Source organism: Oryctolagus cuniculus, chromosome 13 (genome assembly GCF_051225735.1).
Source record: "Oryctolagus cuniculus isolate XC-2025 breed Fujian yellow rabbit chromosome 13, ASM5122573v1, whole genome shotgun sequence".
Lineage (NCBI taxonomy): Eukaryota > Metazoa > Chordata > Mammalia > Lagomorpha > Leporidae > Oryctolagus > Oryctolagus cuniculus.
In genome coordinates this window covers 105,192,662-105,220,619 of record NC_142879.1, presented here as the reverse complement: position 1 = coordinate 105,220,619, position 27,958 = coordinate 105,192,662, and the positions used below count along the sequence as shown (strand labels likewise).

Below are 27,958 nucleotides of genomic sequence, written 5' to 3'. Positions count from 1 at the left end.
AGAGCCTAGCACACAATGTTGGATGAGCAAATATTTGGCCAGAAGGGAGAGAACGGGAAGAATGGTACAGCAGCATCAGCAAAGGCTGAAGAATGGGATCTATCACAATCAACTCTCCTGGAAGACAGGTTCTTCACTTCCGTAAAGCATTCTCAGATTCGTTTTCATGATAACGGTCTCAAATGAAGTGAATCAGAACTGGATCACTTCACCATCTTAATCTCAACAGCTTTTTGGACATAATATAATTCGATTAAAATGGTACTTTTTATTTTGCCTTATCACACTCATTAGAACCATGTAGTCAGGATAACACATCTTCTGGAACCTCAAAAGTAACCAGGTAGTAATATAAACTAGTCTAATCTGATGAAAGCCATATATTTAAAACATTTAACAAATCTTTAAAAAAAGAATTTTTAACTAAACCAGACTTTAATTCAGAGAAAAGCTAAGAAAATGGAGAAACTTATGTATTCAGAAAAGAATTCTCATGGGCCTGCATAGAACCAAAATACGAAGAGGGCTCCACTTAGCTTCTTAAACAGAGGAGCATGGATGTAAAACATTGTCCTTGGAGATCCCACCTTATCCTAACAATGAGTCATTATATAGATTCAGGATCATTTATATGTGAAAACCTGAGGCTACACAACTTTCTCTAAAATTTTTTTGTGTAATTAAAGAGAAAAAAAAAACTGCCCTAATTTCATAATAAATGTAATCTTACAGTATAACTACATATTAATAAATTTGTTAAAATGTTTCCTAATTCTTCTAAAAACTATTGGAAGGTAGGGGTTTCCATATATTTTGAATTTTTGTGTTTGATTTCTCTCTCCTCAAAAATCTGCAAAGATCAGATCTCATGTTTTAGATCATGACATACATAAGAAAGTTCTAGTTTTGAAAATTTATATGGGTCAGTAATCATGCACACGAGAAAAACTGAAGACCGCACTCTTCAGTTTCAGCAACATATCTGCACCTATTTTCAAGATAAGATTAGCTTCTCAATAAAAGGAAAATGATGACTCATCAGCCATGCATGCTATAAGGAGACAGCCTCTACTCTGATAGCTCAGTTTTTCCAAACTTACTGTTTTCCTGCACCCTGGCCACGAAGCCTGTGAGAGGTATCTGTGGAGTCAACTGAGGCATAGGGGGAGGGGGCGGGGCAATAGAAACTGGTAGCAACACCACAGTATGGGGGAAGTAAAACAGATAAAGGAAAGAAAAGGAAACAAACAAAAAGCAGAAGTCAGTTACAAGGACCACAAACATAAGTATGCAAAGAACAGTTTGCAAATGAAACAAAACAAAACAAAAGCAAAAACAAAACAAAACAAAACAAAACAAAACAAAAAACCTGTAGAACCTTCTTTACCCTCATCTCCCCCAAGCAAACTTAAAGTCAAGCTGTGCTCAGCCAACTGGTTAATTTTATAAAAGAACAAATCTATGTAATTTAATATTAATGTTATGTTGTTTGGGGAAGATTTAAATTTACCATAATATTCACATTAGTGCAATAAACTTGTCAAATTCTAAGGAAAAACTTCTAAAATATACAATGAAATACCAACAGAGGTTTTCAGAATATTGTGTTTTCCATAACTCTAAACTAAAAGTTTGTCTAGCTTTAAGATAATGCTATAAATTCAAACACAAATAAGACATATTATGTAACAGCAGCTTATTTCATATGTAAATAAATTAATCATAGGTTTCTTCCTTAAGACAGTTCTTATTATGCACCTAAATTTACATACAGTTCCCAGGAAAAACCTGTTTATTAAACAAGGTTTTTATTCTTTTTTAAACTGGCAATTTTATTTTTAATGATATCCCTCCTAAATTTACTAGGGAATAAAAGTACTCTATACCCACGTTAATTAATCAGTGTTTCACAGGATGAGATATCTCAAAGGTAACTTTTTTTAATCACTATTCTAAAAAAGGAAATCTGATATCTGGTATATTATATTATGAATTATCTGCATTTAAAAAATGCCTAACAAATCATTAGATAACTTGAAATACATTAGGATTTTTCTTTTGCAAAGTACATAATTCAAAGGAAATGGATACCGAATGTTCATGTGAACAGCAAATGTTTTAAAAATTGTAACAAATTAGAAGCAAACATTCTGTGCTTACTCCTTTGTCTCATTTTAACAAAACAGTAACTGCTAAAAAGATTGTTCAGAAAAACTCAAAAAGACTGGATAGCAAAATTCAGTTTCTTGGTAGTCACCAGGGAGTGATGTTAAGTTGACAGAGAAAAACAATGTATTGGTTTCCAGGGATGAACAAAAAATTATTTCAGTTAAATAAATGTCTAATTTTGTTCGTAGGTATTACTGGGTTCAGTGTTCAAATAAGTAACAACTTAAAGCAACATATGTGCAATAATATTGATTATATGGCTAAAAACATTTAGTTCACCAGAAAATTGGTTCTCTTTCGTATATAAAACACTCTTGTAAATAAAGAAAATCTTAAAAAAAAAAAAAAAAGGTGGGGGTGGGGCGCTGTGGCCTAGTGGGCTAAGCCTCTGCTTGTGGTCCCCATCAGCAACCCACATGGGCGCTGGTCTAGTCCCAGCTGCTCCTGTTCGGATCCAACTCCCTGCTGTGGCCTGGGAAAGCAGTGGACCCAAGTGCTTGGGTTCCTGCACCCCCATGGAGCCCCGGAAGAAGTTCCTGGTTCCTGGCTTTGGATTGGCCCAGCTCCAGCCACTGTGGCCATCTGGGTCGTGAACCAGCAGATTGAAAACCTTTCTCTCCCTCTCTCTGTCTGTAACTCTACCTCTCAAATAAATAGATGAAATCTTAAAAAAAAAAAAAAAAAGGGCTCTTGAATAAATAAAAAGGTATATGTTTTGGTTGGTTAAAAAAAACAACTTCCACAAACCTACATGTTTTAGAAACAACCCTTAGTTACTAGACATGCTGGTTAGTGTGTAAAGAGAAAGCTATGCTGTGCAGATAATTCTCATTACCACCACATTTAGACAGAAGGGAAAATATGCACATCAAAACACTAAAAACATTTACATACTACCAAACAACACCAACAGTAACTCAGACTGAAGGATAATTAATTTGACAAAACACAGTAGCATATTTTAAAAAACAAGGTCAAATTTTCTCTCCAAAATTCAAAAGACCATAGACATTCAGTAATGAAATGTCTTGTTTGAAAATAACCCACCAAATATTGCTAAAATAAAACTACACAAAGACATATTAGGTGGAAAAAAGAAAACTTATTTGCAGAGTAACTTAAATGTCTAAGTGAGAAAAAGAAGAACATTGAACATAGTGATAGGGTCTAAAAATGCAGAATATGAAAAAATATAAAGTTCATAAAACTCATGACGAAGTGTTATCTGTGCAATTTTCAGACACTGTCTACCTTACAATACCAAAAGGAGACCAGGGGAAATGTAAGCTAGAATGGTTAATGGTAAAGTTTAATACTTCTTACTATCTTGAATGAAATTTTCAGTCTTGAAAAAGGTTATATAAAATTGAGATAAGCTGAGAATTTTGACATTTCTGCTAAAGCGGTTTTCAATTTTTACGAGCTTTTTGCTATAATTACAATCTTCATCTCTAAAATGAGAAAAAAAATTATTAAGAGAATCTCCCCTTAACACTTTCTTAAAATACATATTTCAAGATATGCATCATAAAAAACAACATAACCAACTTCCCGTGTAAATACAGAGAATTCAATGAGAATTCAGTGTTTGTAAAGTAAACTAATACCGTAGATGGCTCGAGGAAACAACTACAAAAAGCTGCATGGGAAAGTGTAGGAACAACTTTGAGCCAACAACAATTAATGGACAATAGGTTCATACTGGATTTAAATTTATTTTTGCCTTTTTCATTAAGCATCTTAATATGGACAGTGATATTAATGACTAAGTTAAGCTAGTCAAACATCCTAACATTTTATGTTTCAAGTGTTTTCTAATTTCACTTCAGCTTTTAAACACTGATTGCAGTTAGTGTTGAGATGTGCAATTTTATAGGTGAACAGAAAGAAACCAAAAGAATCCTTCCCCACTATTAGAATCATTCAGAGACAGAATAATTCAACAGGCATCACAACTATTCTTAATCAGTTTTGAATTCATTTTGGTGTACATTAACCACCTTAAAAGTGATAGCCAGCAATTTCATTTTGTTAAAGTTAAATTTTCACAATGTTTGTATCCATATGTTTTCCGTACTGAACTGTATACAAACATAATTTATTTCCATGGTGTTTTGTTCTCTGGTTCTACTTTTATACTAGGGTAATAAAAATAGCACATTAAAGCATTAGTCAAATTTTAGTATACTAAGTCTACATTTTGGAAGAGAAAGTTGGTAAGCAATTATTCTTAAAATGGTATGATTGAAGGACTACCATCCTAAAGCAAAAGTAAATATGAAATAGCATGATTTCAATTGTTGTCTATCACTGTTAAAAATAAGTTTTAAATAATTTCCTTCAAAAGGAGCTCCACTGGTGCTGCATGCCTGCAAAACACAAGCTTACTTGAATTTTGAGAATAAAGTGGACCTCCATTAACATGAGGCTGAGCAGAAAATTGAGCAGTCACAGAGGGAGTTCGTCTGTATCCACCAGAAGATGTCGAAGAAGTGGTAGAGTTGTGTCGAGAGATCTGCCTGGTCATTGTGCCATACTGGGAACCAGGAGCTGAGCCCGGGGCTGCTGAAAAGCATTAGTCAAAAGCAACCAACAAAGAGACTTGAGCATTATAATCACCTCAGAAGACAGAACAGAGAGGGTGGAGTCTCAGGTGAAATATGCAGCACTTTTAAAGTCCCCAGCACAAAATAAAGAGAAAATTCAAGTAACTCTATCTCTAAGGTTAAAAACAGAAGGAAATAGAGCTACTGTGTACAAAGTCACAAATATAAGTAAGAAACATTCTTAAACCTTTCAAGTAAACATAATCCCAAAGAGTATTTTGCTAGTATAACTTTTTTTTTTTTTTTTTTTTATTTTAGAATTCAGTCAGCCCTCGTATCCATGGGTTTCCCATCCAGTTGAAAATATTCAGGGAAAAAAATCTGCATCTGTATTCAAGTGTACAAACTTTTTTCCTTGTCATCATTTGCTACACAATACAATGTAACAACTATATACATAGCAGTTACATTGTATTAGTTATTGTAAGTAATCTAAAGATGCCAGAAAGGATATGGGAGGCAAGTGTATAGGTTAAGTGCAACTACTATGCCACTTTAATCTAAGAAACCTGAGCATCCAAGGATGTCGGGATCCAAAAGGGTTCTTAGAACCAAACCCCATGGATACTGAGGATCAACTGTCTATAGCATTTTTATGCAAACTACCTCTCCAACATAGTAAATACCAAAAGACGGTGTGAGGCAGAAAGCATCAGTCCTTCTAAAATGTATTCCTACATGTTTTACAAACTTCCTTCCCACTGTCAATATTTTTAGAATTTTGATTCACTGCGTAAGAATTAACAAATTCAGGTTAAATGATAAAATTTAAACTGTTAAGCATCTTTTCACATCTATTGTATTTTTGTTTGTATTTTTAATGCATTAGCAGTTAATATTATCAACACCTATTATAGTAGAATCTATCTTAAAAGAAATCATTTCTAGTTTCAAAGCACTTACATTCAGTGTCAATTTGTTGCATACTTCCAAATTTTGAAGATTAACAAACATTGTTCTATCCCTTAAATTTTTTAAATTAACTAATTTGAAAGGCAGAGCAACAGAGAGAGGTAGAGAGAAACAGTGGGGGGAGGGGGAAAGAGAGTTCATTCATTCCATATATGGCTACAACAGCCAGATCAGGTCTGGGCCAGGTGGAGGCCATGAGCCAGGAACTATATCCCAGTCTCCCATGTGGGTGCAGGGGCCCAAGCACTTAGGCTCCTCAGCTGCCTTCCCAGGTGCATCAGCAGGAAGCTGGATCAGAAGCAAAGTACCTGGGATTCAAACTGGCACCCTGATACAGGATGCTGGCATCACAAGCAACAGCTTAATCCACTGCACCACAAGGCCAGCCAGCCCCTTAAATTCTTACAAATAACAAAACTGGCAAAAAAAATTTTAGACTCTTATAAGGCAGCTTTGTTTAGAAATATATATTCTCGTTTTCCATGCTTGGAAGGCTTTTTTCCATGTGACCCTTAAAGCCATCTGCTTTTTGGTTACTAAATTATCATGCTCTTTTTGTGACTTTTTTTTTTTTTTTTTTTTTTTTTGACAGGCAGAGTTAGACAGTGAGAGAGACAGAAAGGTCTTCCTTCCATTGGTTCACCCCCAATTGGCAGCTACAGCCGGTGCACTGCGCTGATCCCAAGCCAGGAGCCAGGTGCTTCCTCCTGGTCTCCCATGTGGGTGCAGGGCCCAAGGACCTGGGCCATCCTCCACTGCACTCCTGGGCCACAGCAGAGAGCTGGACTGGAAGAGGAGCAGCCAGGACAGAATCCAGCGCCCCAACTGGGACTAGAACCCGGGGTGCTGGCGCCGCAGGTGGAGGATTAGCCAAGTGAGCCATGGCGCCAGCCTAGTGACTATTTTAAAATTTATTTTGTATGAGTGAAGTTGACCATCTTTATTTGATTACTGTTTATAGCTCTTGCCTATTTTCTGGCTGGATTATGGCCTTTTACTTTTTATTTGTTGAACTCTTTAGTAGAGCTGTTAAAGCTTTTGACAATAATGTAAATTAAAAATGCATTATCTCAAAATTAAATAAAATATGCTCATATAACTTATCATTTGAACCAAGTATAATTAATACTTAACATTTCATCCAATGTGATCTTTGCCAGCATTTCAAAAGTTTAATATTTAAAAGGTTAATACATTTCAAAGTCAATAATACTTTCCAAAGTTAACATCACGATTAATGTTAACCTTCTTGTCCCATGCAAACACCAAATCATGGCACAGTAAGTAAAAAGTATCTTAGTTTTGTTTCCACTCGGTGGTCTATTTTACTCTCCCTGAGAGGTCATACAAGGTTTTAGATAAAGTCATACAGCAGAGGTTGTTCATTTTAAGTGCTGAAATGTGACATTTTGGAACTCTCAAGCCATAGGCAGTCACTAATTATGTGACTCAGCTACATACTCTTACTCTATTCAAAATACTGTTAAAGTCTATAAAATGATTTTTATATTTCTCTGACTTATATAAATAGCATATAAAATTCCAGTTATTTTTCTTGGTGATTTTAAACTGAAAGCCAATTGTTTAACAACTGTTCCAAACTATGCCTACTTTTAATATCTTATTGTGAAATAAATCATAATGCCAATGTTTTAAGAATGATATATAATTGTTTCATGTATAAATTTACATATTCATGTGTCTACATAAACTGTAAAGAAAAATAATACAAATATCAAAAAACAGAATATTAACGGTATGATTATAGCTTCCCATATGCCATTTTCTTGGACCCCTAACCCAAGGTTTGTGTTAAACATTCTTTCTTTACTGTGTAGCTTTTTTTTAACCACAGATATATAATCTTAATCGATACACACAGTTTTTACAAATCTATTAACTTCTATAATGGAATGAATCCATATGTATTCTGTTAAACTGTTTTTTCCCTTGATACTATTTTTTAGGTCCACTCATACGAATAAAAATATAATGTACTTTTTTTAAGGTCTACAAGAGGATCTGAGAATGTGATGGTCTGGGCACATCACTCTGGAAGTCACAGCTCTGTGACAGTGCTTTTCAAACTGGTTTTAGGGTACACTCTGAAGAATCGGAGAACCCTAAAAAGCTTTCATTTATGTGAGTTATAGCTATGGGTAATTATATTAGAAGTTAAAACTGGTATGTCTTTAACACATGAATACACAAATATATAACCTACTAGCTGTCAAAACATTAACTTTATCATGCTTCTCTGGAAAATTCAACTATATATACACATACAGCAGAATGAAAATGGAAAAGGCAAATAATGAATATGGTTTTGACAAAAAAAATTCCCTGGGTCCCTTCACCATGTTTGGAGAACTAGTATTCTATTGCAAATATTTGGAAAGGAAACTGATAAATCTAGGGCAGGGACATGTTCAACGTGAGTAGGCAACAACAAATCACATCCCAAATGAGTGTATCAATTAACAAACTCCCACCAGCAAAGCACTACCCTGTTCCATCCCTCCTCACCAACAATGATATGGCTGACTTGCATTTCTACCTCCCTGGTGGGTATATAATAGCATCACATTATGTTTTTAATTTTAATTTCCTGATTATTCACTAGGTTAAAGACATTTTCTTCTTACCAACACTTTCGATTGTGATGATTCTTTGTTAAATTACCTCCTGTCCTCCCTTTTCCTTTGTGCATCTGTGCAAATGTTCTGAAAAGATGTTAGCTTTATTTCACCTAACCTGAAACTGTGTTCTCATTTTTGAAACAGTTCATTATCCATTTCCTCCTAGATCACTGTTTATTGTATGTTTCTAGGCTGAATGGATTTTATACCAAATATGTATTTAGAATTACCATTTAGGCTCAATGTAATCATCCCCAACATGGGAACAATTTAAATTCATTTTATTGAGAAAACTGTTTTATAGCATCCTCAGATGTTGTAAAAATTGGCCTTTATCTGGTTTTCAAACAGATTTCCGCAAGGAAGCTTTGGAGCACCTACATCACATATCATTCTCCTTTCCATTTTTCTCCTCCTGTCTCCATCTTTACCCAATCCTGATTGCTGTATAAACCAGGGAGTCCCAAACCAAGTTTCACTTGAGGGGGAAAAGATTACATTACTAATTTAAAAACATTTTTTAAACAATCACTGCTATTATTATTTCTTTTAGAAAAATCTAGGGCTGGCGCCGTGGCTCAATAGGCTAATCCTCTGCCTTGCGGTGCCGGCACACCGGGTTCTAGTCCCGGTCGGGGCACTGGATTCTGTCCCGGTTGCCCCTCCTCCAGGCCAGCTCTCTGCTGTGGCCAGGGAGTGCAGTGGAGGATGGCCCAAGTGCTTGGGCCCTGCACCCGCATGTGAGACCAGGAAAAGCACCTGGCTCCTGGCTTCGGATCAGCGCAATGCGCCGGCTGCAGCGCGCCGGCTGCGGCAGCCATTGGAGGATGAACCAACGGCAAAGGAAGACCTTTCTCTTTGTCTCTCTCTCTCTCACTGTCCACTCTGTCAAAAATAAAAAAAGAAAAATAAAAAAAAAGGAAAAATCTAGACAAACAATGAAAATCACATTATGTTGGTCATAAACTAAGGTTAGAAACATTTAATAGTACAGAAAAGGTTATTTTGTATTTGTTTATTGTGTAAATTCAGAGGATTTTTACCAAAAGAAATTAGTTTATATTAGATTTAATACTTTAACCTGTGTATTATCACCTACAACCTAGTAACTATAAAAGCTAGCAGTGTATTAGCTACAGAGGAGTTTACTATGGATTATAAAAGTAAATCCAATGGCTGCAGCAGCAATGCAATCTCACCTATCACAGGGTACACTGGGAGATGTGGGGGCAGAGGTGGTGCTGGTGGAACTGCAGAGGGAGGGGTGGAAATATTTTCTAATAAGATAGTTTATAATTCAGGTGAGAATGCAAGAAAACAGAGCTAAACATTCAGAAACAGCAGGAAAAATACAATGCATTAGAAAAAACTGAATGATACTTAAATGTAAAGCATGGTCAAATATTGATATACACGAATTTCAGTAGGTAAAGAAAGGCCAGAGTTCACTCCTCCTTTAATTATAAAATACACCTGTTTTTATAAATAGGTTTATCTGCTTTTTCCAACAATAAGCTTGCAAAGCTAAAGATTTCTCCTCTAACATTCATCATAATTAATTTTATTTACTAAAAACCAAGGGTCTTATTTAATACAAAGGATTTATTTAATGCTCTCCCAAGAATTTCTTAAATTTTTACACTTTTTAAAAAATAAAGAATTTTTCCTATTTTAATATCAACCACTGCAATATGTATTCAATCTCCTACATGAAAGTGATAAAAGGACAGAACAAGCCACCATCTGGAGATACCAGTCCACAAACTCTTAGAAATGTCATTTACCTTTTCAGACACTGATCCTTTGGATGGAGTACCATACACTACTGACTTAGTCATTCTCGACTAGTATTTCTAAAGTAAAATGACCAAAAATTTAACAAAGCTAGTTAACATGCACTGCATGCAATGAATAACAACTGGTAAAATCCTGAAGCCTTTGTGAAAAACAGTCTAAAAATACTGCTAAATTTGTTATTAGCCTTTAAACTAGTAGCAATCGTAAATTTGACAGTTTCATCAATACGACTAAATTATTTCAGTCTTCCATAATATAGCTCCTAAATATTGCCACGTATTAAACACAAAACAATAAATCACTTACCTGGTCCAACTGTGGGTGGTGATGGTGTAGGCACAGCAATGGGAATGCCAATACTACTACTTCCACTGTTTTCTCGACTTCCACTTCCTCCACTACTTCCACTGCAAAGAAACATTGTGAAAGAAGCAAACTTGGAGATTTACAGGAAAACAAACTTTGCAATAATCAATCCAAGGCCACTAAGTACTCCTGTATCTTTTATATATTACATATTTTCTTTTCGTTTCTTACAAATCTTAACGCTAATAACTGAAGTGGTTCTTTTGTTTCACTCTACTTTTTTTTTTTTTATTTATTTGAAAGTCAGAGTTACACAGAGAAAGGAGAGGCAGAGAAAGAGAGAGAGAGAGAGAGAGAGAGAGAGAGAGAGAGAGAGAGAGGTCTTCCATCCGATGGTTCACTCCCCAATTGGCCACAACGGCCAGAGCTGTGCCAATCCGAAGCTGGGAACCAGGAGCTTCTTCTGGGTCTCCTACGCGGGCTCAGGTGCCCAAGGACTTAGGCCATCTTCCACCGCTTTCCCAGGCCATAGCAGAGAGCTGGATGGGAAGTGGAGCAGCCAGGTCCTGAATCCGTGTCCACATGGGATGCCATGGGATGCATTAACCCACTGCGCCACAGCACCAGTCCCTCACTCTACTTCTTAACCTATCTGATGCAAACATAATGACTACATAATAATCAGAACTACTAATTATAGTGAGAAAGAGATGACCAGATGACAAAAAAACATCTGATAGTATGGTGAGCTGACAACGTTTATTTAAAACGTGCTGTGATAAGCGGTGAACACAGCAGATGTGAACCACATTGTCATGGTAAGCAAAGAAAAACAGATACTAAAACACAGTGTGATAGCTACAACAAAAGAGAATGTACAAGATGTTATAGAAGTAAATAAAAAGGGCAACCAATGCTGTTCTAAATTCATATGAAATCTACTCATCTCATAGAAAGGTAAGAAAATGGAAATTTTCTGGAAAATGAGCATAACAACAAAGACGGCAGTGGTGAAGTTTCAATGTGGACAGTCTGGAACTGCTGCTGCCGGTAAACGAGCCACCTGCCTACTATCTCCTTCCTGTGGGTCTACTGTCCTTTCAGCTACAAGCCTGGGACTCTCAAGCTGTTTACAGTAAGGTTCACACTGTGCGCTACTCAGTTTTTAGTGGTGTGTGCATACCCATACATGGATGAAAACATACCTATGTCTATGTGTAGTCTTAGGCTCCATATTATCTTTTAAAATCAGCATAAACTGCTTCCAAGGAAGCCAAGAAAATAAGATTTGCAAAGTCTGAAAAAAAATTTTATTTTCTTCTGTGGTATGATCAGTCTATAATTAGATTATCACATGTCAATGGAAAGAAGATAAAGAACCATTTATGTAACAAAAATAGTCTAGACGTGAAGGCCTTCCCAACTCCCTCAAGCCAGCTGATCAATGCTGCAGTCTTGTGCTACCACTGTATTATAGACATATGGATATTTCTGTACTCATGATTCTTCCTGCTATTACTGGCTTATATGCCTTTTTACTAACACAGAGGCTGGCAAATTATGGCCTGTGGGCTAAAATTGGTCCACTTGCCCCATTTTACAAATCATGAACCAAGAATGTCTTTTACATTTTCAAATAGTTGGGGGAAAAAAATCAGAAGAGGGATACTTTCTAAAACATTAAAATAATTCAAACTTCAATGCCATAAATAAAGTTTTACTGAAACATAGCTATGCTCATTCATTCTTGTCTACGGATGTTTTTGTGCTGCAATGACAGAACTGAGTAATTGCAACAGAGACCATATGGTCCAAAAATTCTAAAATATTGTCAATCTGGTCCTTTACAGAAAAGTTTGATTCCTGTTCTAATAGAATGCACTCCTGAAAAAAAGAATTACACCTAACTAATACATGACTAGTAGCTAATGAAACAACTTTTCCTTTTTGAAAAAAAATTGTTTTGGCTCATTAATGCATTCCATCTCACTTCTTACTTTCCACTGGAAATCTTTGCCAAAAGCAATTTTTATTCTAAATGAATAAAGTAACCTGGATAGCGTACATTTTTTACATCACTTTTAAATGAAATAAAACATTTTCATAGGGATCACTAATGAAGGAATTCTTAGTAACATATTATTAGACTACTACTATTTCCATTATAAAGGAAAACCATACTTTGGTCCAATAATTCAATAAAGACAAACATGAAAAGAATAATTATGGTTCTTATTGAGTTTGACCTGGTATAGTATCTGCAGATAGCAAAGTAACAAGTTGTTGTTGTGTTTTTTTTTTTTTTTAAGACTTATTTATTTATTTATTTGAAAGTCAGAGAGAAAGAGGGAGGGAGAGAGATCTTCCATTCGCTGGTTCTCTCCCCAGAAGACCACAACAGCTAAGCCTGGGCCAGGCAGAATACAGGAGCCAGGAGCTTTTCCCAACCTCTTCTAAAGCACTTGGGCCATCTTCCACAGCTTTCCCAGGCCATTAGCAGGCAGCTGGATTGGAAGTGGAGCAGCCAGGACATGAAGCAGCATCCATATGGGATGCACGCATCACAGGTGGAGGCTTAACCCACTATGCCGGCCCCAACAGTTTATTTATTAACAATGGTAATAGTAACAAATACCAATTACCTAATACTAACAACCTGATATGCCTTATTTAGCTGAATCTTCAAAACTAATTTTGCTAAATTAGCTCTAACTTAACAACCGAAATTTTGGGCCTCTTTGCCCAAATTAAGGGAGAGATTAAACTGGGATTAGAACAAATTTACATAATTTGGTTTTAAATTTGCTCCAAAACTGAACAAGGCAGAGACAATAATTGAAAAAGAAAATGAGGGGGATTTTGGACTTGCTGGTGACGTTCCATTTATTGACCTGGGTGATGGTTACAAGAGTATCCTCAACTTGTTATTGTTCATCAATCTATATACTTAATAAAGAGTTCACTCTTCTGAGTATGCTATGTTCCATAACTGTTAGGTAGGAAGTCAGAAATTGAGCCTTTGTGTGTATGGGAAAGGCCTGAAGACCAGCACCTACTGAGGAAGCCCCAGAAGCCCAGTATCTGCACTTCAAAGTCCTGCCCAGCTCCTGATGACCTTCCAGGGAGTCCTGACCCTTCTACCTGATAACCTTCCAGGTGCAGCCTAATATCTGCACTACAAAGTCCCTCCCAGGTCCTGATGACCTTCCAGGGGGTCCTGCCTTTTCTACCTGGCCTGATAAACATCCTTCCTCTAAGATGGGGTGACGCCAGCCAGGCTTCCCCCTGTCTGATAACTTCAGGGAAAAACTCAGAAAGGAATTTTTTTTTGAAAGGAATTTTTTGTATTTACACCCAACAAGTCCTTTGTTCGGGAGGAGAAGGAGAGGGGAGAGAAAAGGTGGGAAGGCAAGACCCATCCCCTTAAAAACCCCAGCCTGAATGTGAACTGCGCACTCTCTCTCAGGTTCTGTCTGCAGAGGTGCCCATCCGTTCTTACGGATGTCCCTATCCTAATAAACCTAAACCTTGCTATTTTGCTTTCCACTGCTCTTTGTCTCACGCCTGAATTCTTTCTTGCGCAAAGACAAGGACCCTTTGCTTCTCCGGTAGCATAACTATGTTTGTCCCACTGGGTAGTTGATATCTAAAATATTTTTTTCTTTGCACTGTTTGGAACTACAATTTCATTAAAGTATGAAACCGTTGGAATTAAGCTAAATAGGAAAGTACAAGTAAACATCTACAAAAACATTGTTACCATCAGCCAAGTCACACACATGAAACAATGCAAAATAATCTTTAAAATTTTACAAGTTGAAATTATGGAGATTTCCAAAAAGAAAGCTATAAATGAAGACATATTGACTGTCCTGAAAGTTTAAATCCATGTTGTATAACTTCCATGATATTTAGCCTTTTCTCCAAAAATGAGTGGTGGCCTTGCACTCTTTCAAAAAATTTTATTGAAGGTATATAAATTTCATGTATTTCCTATACAAAGACTGAGGCACTTTTTTAAAAGATTTTTTTTTTTTTTTTTTTTTTAATTTTTGACAGGCAGAGTGGACAGTGAGAGAGAGAGAGACAGAGAGAAAGGTCTTCCTTTGCCATTGGTTCACCCTCCAATGGCCACCGCGGCCAGTGTGCTGCGGCCAGCACATCGCACTGATCCGAAGCCAGGAGTCTGGTGCTTTTCCTGGTCTCCCATGGGGTGCAGGGCCCAAGCACCTGGGCCATCCTCCACTGCACTCCCTGGCCACAGCAAAGAGCTGGCCTGGAGGAGGGGCAACCGGGACAGAATCCAGTGCCCCGACCGGGACTAGAACCCGGTGTGCCAGCGCTGCTAGGCGGAGGATTAGCCTATTGAGCCCCGGCGCCGGCTTTAAAAGATCATTTTTAAAAACATTCTTTAGCTTTGGGGCTGACGCTTCGGCACAGCAGGTTAAGCTACAATTTACAGCACCAGCATCCCATATGGTCACCAGTTCAAGTTCCAGCTGTTCCACTTCCGATCCAGCTCCCTGCTTATATGCCAGGGAAAGGAACAGAGAATGCCCCAGGTGCTTGGGCCCATGCATCCAAATGAGAGACCTGAAAAGCTCCTGGCTCACGGCTTCAGCCTGGCCCAGTCCCAGCTCTGGTGGCCATTTGCGGAATAAACCAGCGGTTGGAGGATTCTTTGTCTCTCCTTTCTTGCTCTGTAATTCTGACTCAGAAGCAAATAAATAAATCTTAAAAAAAAAAAAACAAAAAACAAAAAAGAAAAACAACCTCTTTAGCACTGATCCAAGTAGGTATTTGTCAAAAGCAAGAAATATTAATAATCTGTTAATAGTATAAATAGATTAAAAAATTAAAAAGAAAAATTATGACACAAATTTATAGGAACTACTTGGTCCCTTTAAAGGAACTTGTCACCATCAGTACCACCCCTCATAAACATTCAAATGCTCAACGTGCAGCTTTACCTGTGTGTTCTTGGTCTCTGATTTAAAGAAGCTGTCCGGCCTGGACTATGCTGACTTCCAAGCCTAGCAGGACTTGTCATGTAGTCATTAGGAACTGTTGGGGGTTTAACAGGTTCCAGGGTTTTATACGGAGTATTCCGTCTAAAGAAGCATAATGAAGAAAGGAAAAATAAATAAAATAGTAAAACAGTATTTTCCCCTCAAATCTGTGATTGTCCCTTTGTGATCAAACATAATATAACATTTATTTAACTGGGGTATACTAATTTTGTTACTTTAACACAAAAACCATAGGAAAGGGAAATTTAAAATTTCAGTCTTTTGAAATGTACATTATTCCCAGCTCAGTAACCCAAAGGCCCTGTCCTATACATAGGAAGATAAATATCTCCTTTGCAATTTATTCCTACCTCAGTAGGGAACTACATGGAGAAGTACATTCTGATGCTAGATGTAATGTGACTAATTGTCAGTAGATGATTTTTATTTTTGTTTGGTAACCTCATATTTTTTTAGGGGCAGAGGGCTTAAAGAATGAAAATGGAAACCAAATCTTCAAAAAAAAGTTGTGTTTTATCAACCTCTCTACCAGAAACAAATTTAACATACCATTTCCTCTGTTAAAATGGACAATCTTTCAGAAATATCTTGGCAAATATTCAATGTATTTAGTTATACTGAGACATGGGAAGGAAGAAGTCGTCGGCTGTTACCTTCCCACAGAGCTACTCTATTATAAAGGGACCTATGCCCACCAGCAACAGAACAGTTAGACGTTTTCCAGGCAGACAGTCCCTAAACCTCAGGTGCCAGGCAATACAGGAGACAAGAAAGCTCCAGAGCACTATGGCAAACTATACCACCCAGACCAGCCACAGTTCTGACATGCAGATCCTGCACATACATCTGAAGTCTAGTTACCACATGGAACTGCCCTGAAATAAACTGTCAGGCCTATATTTTTTAAAAAATTAGTAAACAAAAAATAATGATCATTTATATACACATAAAAATATATGTTTAGTATAGCCATCTACAGAGAATATTATAAAGCAAGCAAATTCACTTTGGATTTGGTTCAGGGAAATAAGAAATAAAATGAATCTGTAACAGGTGTATCATACAGAGTATTCGATGGCAAGGATCCATACATTTACTTAAATCACAGAGACATCTTTCCTTTAACAGGAGTTCTTTTGTACAATGTAGCTGAACTCTTACCCCAACGTGCCCCGGCCTGACATGGGAGGACTTGGTGGTTTCTGAGTAGGAGGATTTGTTCTCGACAATGTGCCAGTTCTTGCAGGCTGGTTATTTCCATGCTAAAATATGGAAAGAAGAGCTTTTATTTTTATATCAAATTGTTCTCTTGGTGTTTTAACACCATGTTTTTTTATTTTTTTTTAATATCAGAATGTAAAGTAAGGATTCCCAGACAGTTTGAATGAAGACTTTGGTACCACATTTTTAAAAGTCAAGGAACCACTTGCACTGTTTTTCTTTTTCTGTGTGTGTGTGCCTTTTATACCAATGTATGGCAAACTACAGATAAGATTACTGATTTTATATATTAATTTATTGTGAAACATGGTCACTGAGCTCATACTTATCTAGATTCAAATATTTCCTACAATATTTGAAATGGGTGCATGAACAGATCTCATCGTCAATTTGCCAAAATGCTCACCCAAAAAATTAACTTTATTCTAACAATTCAGTAACAAAGTCACATACGATGTCTGGGAAACCTCCTAAATGTAAGTCAATGAAAGCAAGGCAACTATCAACAAATGAGCAAAGCAATAATGTTAGCAAAATTAATGTTCCTATATAAATGCAAATGTCAATATATCTTTGATATATTAACACAGCCAAGCTAAATGTTGCTGATTTAAACTGAGCTTAAATATATTTAATCTACATAAATCCTATAGGGAAAAGCAGACAGACATAAGAAGAGTTTTCAAATTTTAGTGGCTCTGCAGCCTCTATCAATATAGAGGGAATACTGTGGATCAAACGATAAGTAATGTCTCTTACCTTGGCTTTTAGCCACTTTACGTTGGCAAAAAAAGAGGGGGAAAAAGTAACAATTAATTCTACAAAGTTTATCTAATAGGAAATGTTTACATTTACAGTTATTCAATTCACTTAATTAAGCTTTTTCCTAGCCATATTTCCAATATTTTTTATAGAAAAGTATATCCATTAGCACTGGGACATATTCGTTTGTTTCACGTATTTTTCAAAATAAACATTCATAAGGTAACAACCACTTTATTATTCCAGTCTCATTCAGGCCCAATGATTTCTTAGGTGAGTATCTCATCCTAACTCATTTGAATCACAGAGAAAAATAAATAAATCATGGAAACACAAATACCCTAACATATTAGATGTAAAGCTATTTTAATACATCATTGCACAAGAGCTGTAATTTTATTGTATAATGAATGCCCAAGTATGAGTATTTATTATTTGAGCAGTTGTACAATATTCTACAAGATGATAAAACTGCAAATCTTAAAAGTCAAAGCCACAGGACTTGCTTTGACAGAACAAATACTAAAATTCAAAATCACAGTTGCTTCCAAAGTCAGAAAAGGATATAGCACCTTGGTGCTTAAAAATGAAATTACCGGCCGGCGCCACGGCTCACTTGGCTAATCCTCCACCTGCAGCGCCAACACCCTGAGTTCTAGTCCCAGTTGGGGCACTGGATTCTGTCCCAGTCACTCCTCTTCCAGTCCAGCTCTCTGCTGTGGCCCGGGAAGGCAGTAGAGGATAGCCCAAGTGCTTGGGCCCTGCACCCACATGGGAGACCAGGAGAAACACCTGGCTCCTGGCTTCGGATCAGCGCAGTGCACCAGCCGAAGTGGCCATTTGGGGTAAACCAATGGAAGGAAGACCTTTCTCTCTGTCTCTCTCTCTCACTGTCTAACTCTGCCTGTCAAAAAAAAAAAAATTTTTTTTCATGGACAGCAACAGCTTAGCTGGGTTCTAACAGGATAAAGAGAGTCTAGAAAGCCTTCTCATTTCCAGTGTATGAACTGAAATCCTGAGCAGGTAACACACTAGCAGGAAGTCACTTCAATTTTAAGATTTCTGATAAAGCAGTTTAGGCAAAATTCAAAAGGGAGAAAAAGCTGCTTTGATTTCCTAAGTTACTTCCATGAAAGTTGACTAGCCTACCTATATCAAATAATGTTTACAGTCTTAAGGCATCACCATTTGTACTATGTCACTGAGAAAAACAAGAAAAAAATACTTTTAATACACGTTTTGGGTTTCAAGTTCTTCTTACAATATCTGCCATTTCAGTAAGTATCTATTATTTTTCACATGACCTTAAAGGAAGAAATTCTTTCTTTTAGATACATTCTCATTTACAGAAACAGTGCCAGAAATGTGAGATTTTAAAATGATATATTGTTCACTTTGATCTGAAACTACCTAACCACTACATTTCACATCCCCATTAAGAAAGTAAATTACGACATAAAGACAACCTTCAACCTCTTATGCACCTGGACCTCCTATATTAAGTACATTCATGTATGCAGATGTGTTTGGGAAGTTTGGCAGGAAATAATCTCTTACAGCTCAACATAGTGTAAAACCTTTCCCCAAATATACCAAAAACAAGGCTGTCTTTAATTTTCTGAAGATACCACTTCAGGAGCTGGCACTGCAGTGCAGCAGGTTAAGCTACCACTTGTGATGCTGGCCATATCATAGCAATAGTTCAAGTCCTGGGTGCTCTGCTTCAGTTCTAGCTCCCTGTTCATGCACCTGGAAAAGCAGTGGAAGATGGCTCAAGTGCTTAGGCCCTTTCACCCAGGTAGGAAACCTGGGTGGAGCTGCTAGCTCATGGATTCAGCCTGTTCTACCTCCAGCTGTTGTAGCCATGTGGGGAATTACCAGCAATTCACTCCTTCAAACAAATGAACACATTTTTTTTAAAGATTTATTTATTTATTTGAAAGGCAGAGATACATAGATGCAAAGGCTTGGAGAGAGAGAGAGAAAGGGCTTCCAACCACTGGATCACTCCCCAAATGGCAGTCAACAACTGCAGCTGTGCCAATCCAAGGCCAGGAGCCAGGAGCTTCTTTCTGAGTCTCCCACGTGGGTGCAGGGGCCCAAGCATTTGGGCCATTTTCTACTGCTTTCCCAGGCCATAGTAGAGAGCTGGATTGGAAGTAGAGCAGCCAGGATTTAAACTGGCACCTGTTTGGGATGCCAGTGCTGTAGGCAGCAGCTTTACCAGCTACACCACAGCGTCAGCCCCACAAATCTTTTTTTTTTTTTAATCATTGCCTTTCCTTAATATTTACATAAATAGGTGAATAATTTTACCATTTGCCTGGAATCTTACGTTGAGAACACAGAATTTTCCTGGATTCCTCCCTATCTTCTATCAAGTACATCACAGTCTTGCACACCACAGGTACTAATATCAGGAAGGCCAATTCCTTGTTTGAAATAATTCCATTAGCTCACGCCACTGTTTAATGAAAGTGAAGCTTAAACTTAACCATCAGAAAGCACCAACAAATCTTTAAGTAGGGACTTCGGCAATCACAAACTGCCAGCTCATCTCTAATCAATCAAATATTTTCTTTGTCTTGCTTCCTTGGACTTCCCCTCACAGTCCTATAATCACAGTCCATTAAAAAAAACTAAAACATTGATATCCCTGATATCACTAATAAAATGTCATAGTTCCCAGACCACATGGCCTTTTTGAAGTCTAAACACAAGCATACAGGGGTTGATGTTGTGGCATATTAAATCTCCACCTGGGATGCCAGTATCCCATATGGGCACCAGTTCAAGAACTGGCTGCTCCACTTCCAAACCTACTCCCTGTTAATGTGTTTGGGAAAGCAGCAGAAGATGGCCCAAATGCTTGGGTCCCTACACCCAAGTGGGAGACCCAGAAGATGCTCCTGGCTCCTGGCTTCATCCTGGCCCATGAATGGCCACTGGAACCATTTGAGAATGAACCAGCAGATGAAAGATCTCTCTGTTTCTCCTCCTCTCTATAACTCTGTATTTTAAATAAATAGTAAATAAATAGTTTTAAAAAAAAAAGGCATACAAACATTACTATAAGAATAGATGTCTAATCCTTTGTAGGGGCCAGCGCTGTGGCACAGCAGGTAAAGCTGCCACCTGCACTATCAGTATCCCATACGGGAGCTGGTTTGAATCCCAACTGCTCCACTTCCGATATAGCTCTCAGCTATGGCCTGAGAAAGCAGCAGAAGATAGCCGAATTCCTTAGGTCCTGAACCCATATGGGAGACCCAGAAGAAGCTAATGGCTGCTGGCTTCCAATCGGCTCACTTCTGGTCGTTGTGGCCATCTGGAGAGTGAACCAACAGATGGAAGGCCTCTCTCTCTCTCTTTCTGTAGCTCTGCCTTTCAAATAAAATAAAAAAAAAAATCCTCTTTAAATTATCAACAATATTATATAGTGGTTAATTATTCAAAAACAAACTTAAACATTCGTACTAAGTATTTAAGTTTTCTACTCTAGCTTACTCTTCAACCTTGTGCTCACTTATAAAGATCATCTTATGATGTAAGTATGTTCTGGTAGTTGGAGTGTCAATTGGTAAAGTCAACAACAGGAGTCACTGTGCACTTACTCCTCATGTAGGATCTCTGTCCTTAACGTGCTGTACACTGAGGCTTAATGCTATAACGAGTACTCAAACAGTATATTTCACTTTGTGTTTCTATGGGGGTGCAAACGACTGAAATCTTTACTTAATGTACACTAAACTGATCTTCTGTAAAAAAAAAAAAAAAAAAAAGAAAGAAAGAAATTATCAATTCCCAACTTGACTCTCACTGGGATTAAACATGACAATAGGTCTGATCTGATTTCATCATCATTTAAAAAAAAATCATCTATTATTTTTCACTTTATGTTTCTGTGTGGGAGCAAACTGTTGAAATACTTACTTAAGGTATACTAAGCTGATCTTCTGTATATTAAGATAATCGAAAATGAATCTTGATGTGAATGGAAGGGGAGAGGGAGTGGGAAAGGGGAGGGTTGTGGGTGGGAGGGACGGTATGGGGGGGGAAGCCATTGTAACACATGAGTCGTACTTTGGAAATTTATATTCATTAAATAAAAGATTAAAAAAAAAATAAAAAATAAAAAAGTATGTTCTGGTAGTTTCTCTATGCTAGAATTCGCTTATACATATCTTACAGTGATTCCAAAGATAAAGCCAGGCTTACTCTGGGATAATTTTTCCATATTTTTAAATTCCCACTACATGTATGTGTATTATAAATTTTGTAGTATAAAATGCATTAATATATTAAGTGTCATTAAATGAAACTCAGGCATATTAAAAACAAATATCAGGCCGGCGCCGTGGCTCACTAGGCTAATCCTCCACCTGTGGCACTGGCACCCCGGGTTCTAGTCCCAGTTGGGGCACCAAGTACTAGTCCGGTTGCTCCTTGTCCAGTCCAGCTCTCTGCTGTGGCCCGGGAGGGCAGTGGAAGATGGCCCAAGTGCTTAGGCCCCTGAACCCGCATGGGAGACCGGGAGGAAGCACCCAGCTCCTGGCTTCAGACTGGCGCAGTGCCGGCCATGGCAGCCATTAGGGGAGTGAAGCAACGAAAGGAAGACCTTTCTCTCTGTCTCTCTCTCTCTCTCACTAACTCGCCTGTTCAAAACAAAACAAATATCAAAATACTAAAAATTTACAAAATAAGAAAATATGATAGGCCGGTGTCCCGGCTCAATAGGCTAATCCTCCACCTAGCAGCGCCCGCACACCGGATTCTAGTATCGGTCGGAGCGCCGGATTCTGTTCCGGTTACCCCTCTTCCAGGCCAGCTCTCTGCTGTGGCCCGAGAGTGCAGTGGAGGATGGCCCAAGTGCTTGGGCCCTGCACCCCGTGGGAGAACTGGAGAAGCACCTGGCTCCTGCCTTCAGAGCAGCGCAGTGCGCCAGCCACAGCGGCCATTGGAGGGTGAACCAACGGTAAAGGAAGACCTTTCTCTCTGTCTCTCTCTCTCTCACTGTCTACTCTGCCTGTCAAAAAAAAAAAAAATTATGATAGAATATTAATCCTGGCATGTGGAAACTTGACAGCTATAATATTAATAATACCTAGATATAAGCTTTTAAAATTTTGCATGTTTTTATAAATAGAAAAACTCCAGAGTCAAAAGCCAAACAGTAATATGAGGAAATAATATTTGCTAAAGTATTAAGGGCTGTTTTCCTTAATAGAAAAAAAGGGCTCCTAGAAGCCAGTGTGAAACTTCTAACTAGGAAGTGGAAAAAGAATAAAATAAGAATTCTGACACTATAAAAGTAAAGTCTCCTTATAATGAAACACTAAATTTTTTTTTTTTGGGGGGGGGGGGGGAGACAGGTAGAGCTACAGACAGTGAGAGAGAGAGACAGAGAGAAAGGTCTTCCCTTTCACTTGGGCCCATCCTCCACTGCCCTCCCAGGCCACAGCAGAGAGCTAGACTGGAAGAGGAGCAACCGGGACAGAATCCGGCGCCCCAACCAGGACTAGAACCCGGTGCCCATATGGAATGCCGAAACCGCAGGCGGAGGATTAACCAACAAGTGAGCCACGGCGCCGGCCCAACACTAATTTTTTTAAACTTTTCTTTCTCAGAATTCTAGCCCTGACATTTGTTCTTAACTACTACCCAAATTTTTAACCCTCACACATTTCTATAATCTTCTAGAAATATTTAAGCCAATAATGAAGAAATTGTAAAACTAGGGCAATAAAACATTAGTAAGACTACTGAGAAAAAGCAATTTTGTATTTGTATGTCTCTGTGTATGTATTTGTATATCACAAAGTGTTGAGAAATATGCCACACATTTCAGTGTCCAAGATACTTTTCTCACAGACAACCTAACCTCCTAACCCTAGCCTAAAATAATTTGAATAGGATGCACAACATTAATGTATTTAATGATACAGAACTGTACCCTTAAAAATAGTTAAATGGTCAATTTTGTTATGTATATCTTACCACAATAAAGAATTTTTGAAAACCAGAAAGATTCTTGTCTCCAATATATAGATATTATGATTAGAAAGTAGATTGCCAGGGCCGGTACTGTGGCACAGCGGGTTAACACCCTGACCTGAAGCGCCGGCATCCCATATGGGCACCGGTTTGAGTCCTGGCTGCTCCTCTTCCAATCCAGCTCTCTGCTATGGCCTGGGGAAGTAGAAGATGGCCCAAGTCCTTGGGCCCCTGCACATGGGAGACCTGGAGGAAGCTCCTGGCTCCTGGCTTTGGATTGGCCCAGCTCTGGCTGATGTGGGTAATTGGGGAGTGAACTAGCAGAATGAAGACCTCTCTCTCTGGCTCTACTTCTCTCTGTAATTCCTCTGTCTTTCAAAATAAATAAAATAACTCTTAAAAACAAAAAAAAAAATGCAGACAGCCAAAGCCCACAACCATATACTTTCAGCATATGAGAGTGCTTCAAAAATTTAACAGAAAAATATAATTAGAGTACATTTACTTTGTTGCAAAAAAAAGTAATTCAGTCTTTTTCATAATATACATTTTTCATGATCTTTCTGTTTCTCATACAAAGACATTTCCTACTCATATATAGTAGGCAACTTCAGAAAGTTCATAGAAAATAAAAAGATAAACTTAGGGGCCAGCGTTGTGGCACAGCGGGTTAATGCCCTGGCCTGAAGCGCTGGGATCCCATATGGGCGCTGGTTCAAAACCCGGCTGCTTCAATTCCGATCCAGCTCTCTGCTATGGCCTGGGAAAGCAGTGGAAGATGGCCTACGTCGTTGGGTCCCTGCACCCATGTAGGAGACCTGGAGGAAGCTCCTGGCTCCTGGCTTCGGATTGGCGCAGTTCCAGCCATTGCGGCCAATTGGGAGTGGACCAGTAGATGTAAGACCTCTCTCTTTCTCTCTGTGTAACTCTGACTTTCAAATAAATAAATAAAGCTTTGGGAAAAAAAAAAAAAAAAGGAAGGAAGGAAGGAAGGAAGGAAGGAAGGAAGGAAGGAAGGAAGGAAGGAAGGAAGGAAGGAAGGAAGGAAGGAAGGAAGGAAGGAAGGAAGGAAGGAAGGAAGGAAGGAAGGAAGGAAGGAAGGAAGGAAGGAAGGAAGGAAGGAAGGAAGGAAGGAAGGAAGGAAGGAAGGAAGGAAGGAAGGAAGGAAGGAAGGAAGGAAGGAAGGAAGGAAGGAAGGAAGGAAGGAAGGAAGGAAGGAAGGAAGGAAGGAAGGAAGGAAGGAAGGAAGGAAGGAAGGAAGGAAAAGGAAAAAAGGAAAAGGAAAAGGAAAAGGAAAAGGAAAAGAAACTTAGGGGCCAGTGCTGTGGCGAAGCGGGTTAACGCCCTGGCCTGCAGTGCCGGCATCCCTTATGTGTGCTGGTTCTAATCCCGGATGCTTCTCTTCCAATCCAGCTCTCTGCTATAGCCTGGAAAAGCAGTAGAAGATGGCCCAAGTCTTTGGGCCCCTGCACCCGCATGGGAGACCCAGAAGAGGCTTCCGGCTCCTGGCTTTGGACCGGTGCAGCTCCAGTCATTGTGGTCATCTGGGGAGTGAACCAGCGGATGGAAGACCTCTCTCTCTGTCTCTACTTCTCTCTATAACTCTTTGAAATAAATAAAATAAATCTTTAAAAAATAAATAAAAATTAAAAAAAGAAAAAGATAAACTTGGGTACAAGAAAATTCTGAAATCTATGTACACAGGGGTCTTCAAAAAGTTCCTGGAAAATGCATATTATGGAAAAACTGCAAGAGTTTCAATTTTTCCACACCAATATACTTATCTTTTAGTTTTACTTTTCCATGAACTTTTTGAAGTATCCTCATATATGATGAATCTTAAATTTTTTCACTCAAAACTTCATTTCAAAATTTGGATTTACAATGCTAAGTACTGTGTCTTAAACTGTTAAAATTATTAGAGAAGATGTAAAATATCGAAAGATGCTCATATCTAACATAATGACAGAATTGCTTAATGAATATAACATTGCTTTAGTAGGAAGAAATATTAAGATGAGGCAAAGGTGGAAAAAAAGTATGTGGGGTCAGGGATATAGGGTACATAATGTATGTGTGTTTAAGTGTGTAATTCCAAGGCAATCACAAAAGAAGCTTCTCCTAGGCTGTCAAAATGCAACCTTCTTAGAAAAACCCAGTCTAAAATGTAAGAATTTATGTTCTTATAAAAATCCTAGCCACATTCCTGGACAAAAACTCAATAAATAAGTAGTCTCTTCTACATTTACAAAGCATTGCATTTTTATGTATAACTTGTAAGCATCAAAGTGGAGATTCCAATACTCTATAAAAGAGTAAAATAAAATATCAACATTTAGTCAGATCAACAAGCTAGAAGACCTTCAAGATTCTTGCTGAATCCTTACAAATGTATTATAAAATACTCTCAAGACCAGAAACAAAATCGAACACTGGTCTTCTGGGAGAGGGACTGCCACATTTCTTAAGAATGAACTATCCTGAGCAGGCAGTGCTACGGGCATTCCAGATGCTTGCAAAATGGCCCACGAATAAACAAGAAAATGGCAGACTACCACTGTCCTTCAAGACCAGGGGCACAGTCATGTTTGAAAATGGTCATCGCTAGCAAATAATCTCTTTCTTAAAGCCACTGTGGGGTTCTTCCTCAGGGGCAAAAGGGGTTACACAGAACAAACTCACAGTTTTGTTTTGTTTTGTTTTGGTTAATAAATTGCTGGAACTTTTTCAATAGACAATTGTACAAATATTACATATATTTAGGAACAAAAGGACAAAAGTATTTATAATTTATTTTCCTAAACTAAATTTGAAAATCACATAAATGTTTAAAATTTTAAAATTATTTAGGGGCAAGCATTTGACATGGAAGACCAGGTACCAAGTAAGGTACCCACATCCAATACTGCAGTGCCTGGCTTCAAGCTCTTGTGGACACCTAGGGGCAACAGTTGATGTCTCATGTAGTTTGGTTGCTGCCACCTATTTGGGAGACTTGGACTGAGTTCCCAGCTCCCAGAGCTAGCCTAGCTCCACCTTGGTTGTTGTAAGCATTTGGGAAGTAAACTAGCCGATGGAAACTTGCTCCCTCCCTCTCAAATAAATAAAATAAACAAATCTTTATTCAATAGTTAAAGCAACACATGGAATTTACAACATAAATTTTAAGCACTAACCAAGGGTTGAAATGACTTATTTAAAAATAGCCATTTCATGTTTTCAATATCTTGCTTTAATATATCCTATTCCACAGGTAAAAATCTTTCCCAAGTTTAGTAAAATACATAATTAAGAGTAAATATTTTATGAAAATTATAATGATAGGCATTAGCTCATGAGAAACTGTTAATTAACAGAAGTTTTTATCATCATACTTCCTATCCAAAATACTGACTGGATGTTCAAATTAGTTCAAGTAAATGTAATATAAAATACCTACCTTGACACCATGGCCCACATCATCCAAAACTGTGTAGTCAATAGGTTTCCGAATATACCTTACAGGGCGCTCCATATTTGCAGGTGCTATTATTTTGTGAGTTCTTGATGTATTCTTATTGGTTGTCAAAATACCAATCTCTCTTCGAGCCACTTTCTCTTTATGAATATCCACAGTCTATTTTAAACAAAGGAAGAAAATATTTGGTGTAACAAATAATACGCATGAAGTCAATATAAACTAGAGTAATCACAGGTTAGACAACAGGAATGTACACAAGTCTATTTTCCAATACATACTTTATCTTTCTCTTTAAAATTAAAGAAATTAATATCCTCATGGTTCAAAGGCAGGGAATGTCTAAAGATTAAAAGCACCAACTCATTTAATGGATTTTATTCTAAAATAACTTCCAGGTAAGTAATTTTCTTTCCTAAATGATATTGGAATGGACCCCCTAAAATATATATGAAAATGTGGCTTGGTGTCTGTGGAAGCACAAGAGCCCTGGTGGTCTGAATAGCATATACACTTTATACAGTAGAAACGAAGACAAGAAAAAATATCAGTATTTACAACAACATGAGATAGAACTATAGTAAAACATGTACAACTTAAGTTAAATTACTATACAAGTGTTCCACTAGCTTACAACAACTCACTTGGGGAAGAATCTGGCAAAGCAGTTAAGAAGCTGCTTGGGGGTGCGGACAGGGGCTGTGGCTTAGCAGGTAAAGCTCCCATATGGGAGCTGATTTGAATCCTGGCTGCTCCACTTACGATCCAGCTCTCTGCTACGGCCTAGGAAAGCAGTGGAAGAAGGTCCAAGTCCTTGGGCCCCTGCACCCGGATCCGGAAGAAGCTCCTAGCTTCTGGCTTTGGATCAGCCCAGCTCCAGCCACTGCAGCCACTTGGGGAGTGAACCAACAGATGGAAGACCTCTCTACCTCTCTCTCTGCTTCAGTCTTTCTGGAACTCTGCCTTCAAATACATAAATCTTAAAAAAAAAAAAAAATTGCTTGAGATGCCCACATCCCATATCAGGAAGCCTTGATTCAAGTTCCACCTCTGTCTCTCCCTCTT

At 38.0% G+C, this 27,958-nt stretch overlaps 1 protein-coding gene across 15 annotated transcripts in view; it reads right to left on the bottom strand.

Moving 5' to 3' along the window:
- ABI1 (abl interactor 1) overlaps positions 1-27,958 on the bottom strand; it is a 120,007-nt gene that overhangs the window by 7,439 nt on the left and 84,610 nt on the right. Inside the window, exons 3-10 of one of the 15 annotated variants that reach the window (XM_017347632.4) lie at positions 26,876-27,052; positions 17,440-17,454; positions 16,621-16,721; positions 15,400-15,540; positions 10,430-10,530; positions 9,526-9,576; positions 4,558-4,731; positions 1,101-1,187 (exon numbers count right to left, since the gene is read on the bottom strand). In XM_017347632.4, coding sequence (XP_017203121.1) covers positions 1,101-1,187; positions 4,558-4,731; positions 9,526-9,576; positions 10,430-10,530; positions 15,400-15,540; positions 16,621-16,721; positions 17,440-17,454; positions 26,876-27,052 — 847 coding nt within the window. Of the gene's footprint in view, positions 1-1,100; positions 1,188-4,557; positions 4,735-9,525; positions 9,577-10,429; positions 10,531-15,399; positions 15,541-16,620; positions 16,722-17,439; positions 17,455-26,875; positions 27,053-27,958 lie in introns of all 15 variants that reach the window. The other 14 variants (XM_051820985.3, XM_002717269.6, XM_008267983.5 and 11 more) reach the window with 14 other exon arrangements.